Genomic DNA, 7122 nt, shown 5'->3' on the forward strand with positions numbered 1-7122 from the left:
ATTTTTTTACAGTATGCTTGGGATCATTATCCACTGACACTGTGAAGCACTGTCCATTTTGTAACATTTGACTGAATCTGAGCAGAGAGTATAGCCCTCTGCGCTTCAAGATTCCTGCCACTTCTATCAACAGTTGCATCTTCAGGTTTCAGATCATGACCTTTCGTTCTTCATATTTTCATCTTTTCAGCATCATCAGCCCAATGATGCACCCACCAATCATGCCCCATAGATGTCCATGTGGGCCAACTGTAGACCTATGCACCCATCATGGGCCCACCATGGGTTTTTAATAGAAAACCCTCTTGGAGCCCAAAAGGGATAACTGCTATGGGACCCATATGGGCCAGCCTACACGTGCACCACTGTGTTTTTGTGAGTAAGCCCACTGTACGTTGACCACAAATAATAACTCTGCAATATTTCTGCAATCGACCACTGTAATTGTATTCTGCAGTCTTTTGCAACTTGCTGAGCTGGCCAATTCTTCTTTCAGAGAATACAGTAGATTGTTCATTTGGACTGTCCTAAAGCTTTTGCACTTTTGATAAGTTTATGTTATTTGTTCAGTCTAATAATGCCAGTCTTTATTCACATCACCATATTTATGAACCTCATATTGAGCGTTCCAGTCAAAAGTTGCAAAATATAAGTTCAATACTTGCACTGAGCTCAAATTCTTTTATTTGCTTAATTTGGCTTGAAATAACAAGGGGCCAGGCTTCACCTGGTCATGAAACAGCCTGTTTGACAATTGTCCCAATTTGAGCTCTGGGGGGATACTTTTGTTACAATCTATGAATAAAAACTGAAAGTCTGCAGTTCAATCAAACCTTGATTGTTTGATCCAATCCACTGTGGTGGTATACAGACAAAAATAATGAAAAAAGAAAAACCCTTATGAGCCTAGCTGTAAATTGTACCACTCTCAGAGGAGACAGGACTCACCACCTTGGTTGACTTTATTGCTTAACCTTAGCATGACACATGGGAACTACGGAGGTTTCTTCAAAAATCTATGATTTTTGTTTTGTTCATACATAAATGAAAGGATGTGCACCCAAGTCACAGTTATTTTTCCTGAAATGCAGGAACTAAACATTGTTGAGTGACTGATATTTCTGTTTTATTCTCACTTTTGTGAGAAACCCAGAGCCCAAGTGGCTGCAGATAGACACAACCTGACCAAAATAAGTACTGCGCATAGATCAACCTTAACGTGACTCTTATTTGTTGAGTTAAAACTCTGAATGTGGAAAAACAATTTCATAATTGTAATCCTAAAAGCAATCCATGCTTCACGTTAAGAAAACAAAAGGGAGAGCAGCAGTGCCCTTGTTTATATTTACGGAGCATTACTCAGTTTGTGTAATGTGCAAATATTTCAAATGAGTGGACTTTTGGGCACTTATTGCAGATTTTTAGGCATTTTGAATAAATGCCTAAATGTGGATTCCACACACTTGTTTTGTGACGTCTTCTGCTTTTTTCACTGACTTTAACAATCTACATCTCAAAATTAAAATGTTACAAAGTTTGAGTCGGATAGTTTCAAACATTACATTTAAAGGTTGGCAACAGCTGTTGCTGGGAGCCAGGATAAATCAGAGGCAACAAACTGAATAAATTGAGCATAAATTGCTTTGTGTTTTGAGGAGTCAGTTGAGGTTTCAGCATTTTAGATGCAAACTTGGAATTTTATTTTATTTATTCATTTTTTTAAGCACAGACAGCCAAAAGGAAGAAGAAAGTGAAAATGTCACCATTAAATCATGTAAAGTATAGTCTAGTTCAAGTGATCTTAAAGAAGCCAATGATGATTTCCTAATCCTAGGAAAATAAAAGCATACATAGAATTATAGTTTTTATCATCTAGTTTTTAACTGCTTTTCTTCTCTCTTTTGGAATAAGCACCAAGTAGAGAACACCCTTTTTTGTATTAAACAACAAACTAGCTCTACACTCTAGCTCTTTGTTGTTGCCTTAAACTTTGATGGACACTAACTGCCTAATTTCATTTCATTTGTTAATACTGTTGAAGGCAAAATGCAATTCTGGTTGTGTGGTGGTGATTTCAAATTAGCATTTTACGTACCCAGCAACCCATTTGCTGGGTTAAACAGTCATATAAGGCTAACTTTATTATCGCTGCTTCAGCTCAAACTCCACCCATCATCCACCTGCAGGCTCTGAGAGAAGTTTCCTTTGAGTGAAGGAAAAATTTATTATCATCACTCCCCAATCTCAGTGCCCTGCAGAAGGGACAGGGCAACAGCCAGGACACATTCGTCATACTTGTACCTACATCTTAATATTCCTACTGCATGTAAGTTGGCTGATTAAAATAATTTATCTGTAAAAATCCAGCCCTGAAGTACAACTGTATAAATCTGATGAAAAAAAAAAACTGTTTCAATCAAGAAGCACCTGTTTAAAATTCTTGCCTGTGGTGCGCACGGCACCAAACTGCTCAGAGGCTTCAGGGGAGGATAGTCATTGCTTTAGTGCAGTGAGGGGTAACACTATTAACTAGATACTATGGGAGTTTCTTAGCAGCACTCCACACTCCTGCAGTGTGTTACATACATAAAGATGTATTCCTAATGATTGAGTATTTTTAGACTTTCCGCCTAGAAGATTAGCATGTTATGTGCAGCCATACACACTCTAAGAAATGACACACTGATGTTGGTAGCATTATGTAAATGTTTTATGTTAAAACTAATGCCACCAATTGATTTTTAACTTTAAACACAAGTATGTTGTTTTGAATTTAATTAACAACATAAGATTTCAATACAACAAAATGCAGTAAATTAAATCCAACATAAAAAGTTCATTTAAAATGAAGAGCACTTTAATTTAAAGAGGATTGTCCTAATAGGCTCTCCATACTTCTAAGTTTGCACATGTGCAGTGTGGAAGTTTGATCATCCGCCATTTTCAACTGAGACTTGCATATGCTTAGTATCCTGGATAGAATCCATCGCCATCTGAGGATTATTTGGTAAGTACAACAATTTAAGGATGACAAATTTGATTAATGTATACTAACTGATAAACATCTGACACTTTCGGGAATACTTTTGCATTTTTTTTAAACAAATGATGCCTGGTAAATTTTTTAACACTCTAGTTTGTATACCTCTCTCACGTGTTAGAAGTATGAAGACATTTAACAAATATTGTTGAACCTGCTTCGGTGTAATTTTCCAAAATCTTTTGCGATTCCTGTTAAGGTGAGACTTGCCTACTAAGACCGACAGTTTTAAAATTACTCCCAACATCTACCGCACCTGCTCCCTGACATCAGTAATGACCACCGGGAGCGCCAGCGATCCTGTAGTTTGAAGAATGAAATGACTGTATAGTGTATTTTAGAAATGTGCCTCAATTAAGTTGCTACATTGTTTGAAAGAATTCGACTCCATGTTGATTTCTGGTTTAGTGTCAAACGCAGGGATTTAAGCGATTAACATTTTGATTTGTAAAGTATAAGACATGCGTTCATCTGTTGTCATTGAAGTGCAGAATAATGTGTAATACTGTTATATATAATCCATTTAACTCCTTGTATCAGTTTCCATTGGCTATCATCGCTACCGAAGACAGGAAATCATCAAAGACATGCCATTCATTGCAGAGGTCAAAAACAGATGGCCTGCCCTGTTTTCAGAGACTGAGGTAATTCTTACTAACTTTGTTATTGGAAGTCATTTTCATAAGAACTTGTATTTGAAGAACAAAGTACTGTAAATTGTTAATTTTAAAAGATACAAAATGTTTGACTGAAAGTTGTAACATTCTTGCATGTGGCCTCTAATCAAATTAATAGAGAATACTCTCTAGTTGTAATTTTTAATATGTTTCAGGTTGTTGCGGAGTTCGCCCGCATCACCATGGTCCCTTTGTTGTCGACTTTCATGGCCAAGCTGGACCACTACGCTGACCACCTTAGAGTGTTCAAAAAGAAGGGGGGAACAGCTAAACGCAATATCAACTTAATCATGGCAGCCATGGATAGGGTATGTATTTTAGTTGACCTTGATTGAGCTCTGAAATTATTTGAATGCTTCTTCAACTTCTGTGTCTGTCATTAATCAGAATTTTTTTTTCAACTGAATATGTGTAAATTTGACTATTTTGTAGATACATGTGAATCAGTGACATGCAGTCAAGTGAGGCACCTTAATGAGAAGTAAAATACTAACAAAAGAGAAATTCAATTTGTACACTAGATTTTAAATTTGCTTTCTGTGTGATTTCAATCTTTTTATGGTCAAAATTGCTGTCATTACGGATTTTCTGTTCAAATACAAGGTAAAACGCTGAGAGGAGGCAATGATGATGCTGTGTCTCACCACAGACACACACATGCGCAATCCCACTGCTGTTTCTCTAAATTGCCAACGTACATGTTTGATTACACATGTAATACAGATGATGACTTGCAGACTACCTAATGTATTTGACGAATCTGTGTTACATGTTTAATGTTATTGGTCATAAATGTGCTGCAAAAATGCATGGAGTGAGGCTGATGGAGGGCAGTGCTGAACCCTAAAGGCAACATGTATAAGAGGTACACGTATATGGATTCACAGTGTAATCACATTACACTGAGAGCGCCATTGACACAGTGGATAAAGCAGCACTCTTAGGGAGCATCAGTAAATTTCACAAAGGACAAATTGACACCAAATCAGTCCTAAGCAATGAGATGCACCAATTTTATTTTAATGCATCTCCTATTTATAAATTAATAAATTGATGTAAAATGAATGATTTTTCTATAATTGTTTCCAGGTCATTTGACCAATTTATTTACTACACACAAAAAATGAGACACACCAAACCTAAATAAATTTTAATGCATCTTCTGTAGGGCTGGGCACTTATTGCATCGCTTATCAATATTGTGATAAAACACGTCCTATGTGATTAAAATGATAGACTGCTTTCAAACCTCTAAAAAAAATATGATAATTTAGTTGAGACTATTACTTCCATTAATGTCAAACTTATTATCAATTCAACAAGATAAATAACTGCTGGTTTGTCTAAATAGCACATTTGCTAAGTTTAATTTGCAGTATTTGTATTTGTGAGGCTGCATTGATAGATTTATAGGCAAAAATACTATTATGATCTTTTATTGTAACTCTTATTGTTAAGAAGCTTGGAAAGAAAAGCGTCTGGACTTCTTTAAGTTGCTTGAAGACGTTTCATCTCTCATCCGAGAAGCTTCTTCACTGAAGAAGCTTCACTTTTCTTTCCAAGCGCCTTAGACTACGATGACCTGGATGACTGAGAACCTTCACAGACTTATTGTTATCGCAAAAAATACCACAAAATGTCATGATAGGATTTTAAGTCCATATTGCCCAGTTCTAATCTTCTATTTAATTTGAATATTTTTAGGGGCACAATTATTAAATATATTGTTGAACAATCTAGAATTTATTAAAGCAAAAATGAAAGCTTTCACGTAATGTCAAAATTGAAAAGCTTCGATTTTTGAGTTCATATATTTGTTTATCTGACTCAGAGGAGTCAGTGCCTTACCAATCATGAACCTCACTGCACGTCACTGATGTGAGTTATGAAACATTGCTTAATCACTTATCTGGATTATGTGTTAATATTTTTGACTTTGTTTTGTAAAGAGGTTGAAAGGAACCAAAATAGGAAACTTCCCTCATATTGAGTTCTTATCTCCACCAGAATCCCAGCATTGATGTTCGACGGGAATGCATTCTGAAAGCTGTCTGTCTCTACTTAAATGAAAAGCCAGATGACCTGTTCAAGGAATTCTTGGTAAGTTAAAAAAGGAAAATGATCAGCTATTTTCCTTTTTTTAATTTGGGATTGGAAATGGAAGGTGGACGTACTTGTCCATATGTATATGTACGCAATTAACTTATCTTTTTCTTTTATTTTTATTTATGTGGATCTTGGAGCAAGCAGAGAAACAGAGAAGCTGACTTTGGGAGTCTATGTTGTTCAGACATGAAGGAGCAAACTCTGCAGATACACCTGAGGACATTGGTGTCATCGTAGAAGGATGCACTGTGCTGCAAGCTCTTAGTGATGTGGCAAAGGGTTGTGCCCTCCTGCTTGGATTAATCTACAGTCTAAATCTAAGCTACCCAAAGCACCTGAAATACACATTTGAATTTCTTCAGAAGGTGCTGATGGAGTTGGATGGGAACAACCTATCCATGAAGGTGCAGGTTCTGAAAAACAAACTGCTTGAGTGAAACAGCCTGCAGTGAACTATAGAGGACACTGAACTTTAAGGTTCTCGAACCCTTCTCCTTGCACTTCATAAACTGTTCAGTTTGAATTGCCACAAGAACTTCTGCAAGGCCTTTCACTTTTCTGCGTTCTTTGTTCTTGAACCTTTACCAACATCCAACTACACTGAAAATGACTGCTCCTAACTTTGGACTTCAGTTTAAGTTTTGAAGCAAAGGTTATTTTTGTAAATATGGACAAAAATGACACTAAAGTAATTTCTACCAGCTGTTTGCAGGGCTGTATTGTGGGCTTTTCATTGTAGCCCAATCAAGTTTACATTAAGTCATGTTAATGTTAAAAATGTTGGAATCACAACACTTTACAGTTTTAATCATTTCAGTTTAACATGACATTCTTTATCTTGTCTTCCTGCACTTAAAATGCACTTGAATATATGTAAAGATTGTTTAAGAAAAAAGATCTAGAAGCATTTGAATTGCTCAAAGTGTGCTTCAACAAGTTTTACACAAAGTGTTATTAAAGTTAGGTTAACTGAATAAACTGGTGTTCAATTTTTTTAATTTACAAACTTAAATAGAATAAGTTGCAATTCTGTTAAAGTGATTTAATCCTATAGTTTCAGTAGAGCGTGTTTTGGGTGAGTAGATTTATCAGATTTACTTAAAATTTGTTGTTCAAATTAAATATATCATACATTTTATATTTCACTAACCCAGTTGTGTGGAACCGGTTGACATAACTGGGTGGAGTAAATACAACATTTTATTTCTTAAAGTAAGTAGAGCTTGTTTTGGTTGAGTAGGTTTTATTTAGTCTTCTCAATTTAAATCAACAAGGTTAGTTAGATCAACATTATGATAT

The 7122-nt window shown here is 35.8% G+C and overlaps 1 protein-coding gene across 2 annotated transcripts; it reads left to right on the top strand.

Annotated features, from left to right (window-relative positions):
* The first annotated feature begins 2924 nt into the window (after positions 1-2924).
* On the top strand, positions 2925-6877 carry LOC147319536 (uncharacterized). Of its 2 annotated transcripts, none has more exons than XM_086310048.1 (5): positions 2925-3007; positions 3581-3684; positions 3873-4025; positions 5725-5817; positions 5961-6877. In XM_086310048.1, the coding sequence occupies exons 2-5, from the start codon at positions 3628-3630 to the stop codon at positions 5982-5984; spliced, it is 327 nt and encodes a 108-aa protein (XP_086166174.1). In that variant the 5' UTR covers positions 2925-3007; positions 3581-3627; the 3' UTR covers positions 5985-6877. The 2 variants fall into 2 exon arrangements, with proteins under 2 accessions (XP_086166174.1, XP_086166173.1); XM_086310047.1 differs by having other exon boundaries at positions 5965-6874.
* The last annotated feature ends 245 nt before the right edge of the window (positions 6878-7122 follow it).

Source organism: Aulonocara sp. 'chitande type north' Nkhata Bay, linkage group LG11 (assembly GCF_057382095.1).
Source record: "Aulonocara sp. 'chitande type north' Nkhata Bay isolate Kocher_YH1m ecotype deep benthic linkage group LG11, A_spYH_male_GT1.1, whole genome shotgun sequence".
Lineage (NCBI taxonomy): Eukaryota > Metazoa > Chordata > Actinopteri > Cichliformes > Cichlidae > Aulonocara > Aulonocara sp. 'chitande type north' Nkhata Bay.

Bases quoted from the DNA above. Each gene is read 5' to 3' on its own strand.
- LOC147319536 (XM_086310047.1), top strand. From the start codon at position 3,628: ATGCCATTCATTGCAGAGGTCAAAAACAGATGGCCTGCCCTGTTTTCA. The intron at 4,026-5,724 runs GTATGTATTTTA...TATCTCCACCAG, and splicing joins TCATGGCAGCCATGGATAGG to AATCCCAGCATTGATGTTCG. The intron at 5,818-5,964 runs GTAAGTTAAAAA...TCTTGGAGCAAG, and splicing joins ACCTGTTCAAGGAATTCTTG to CAGAGAAACAGAGAAGCTGA.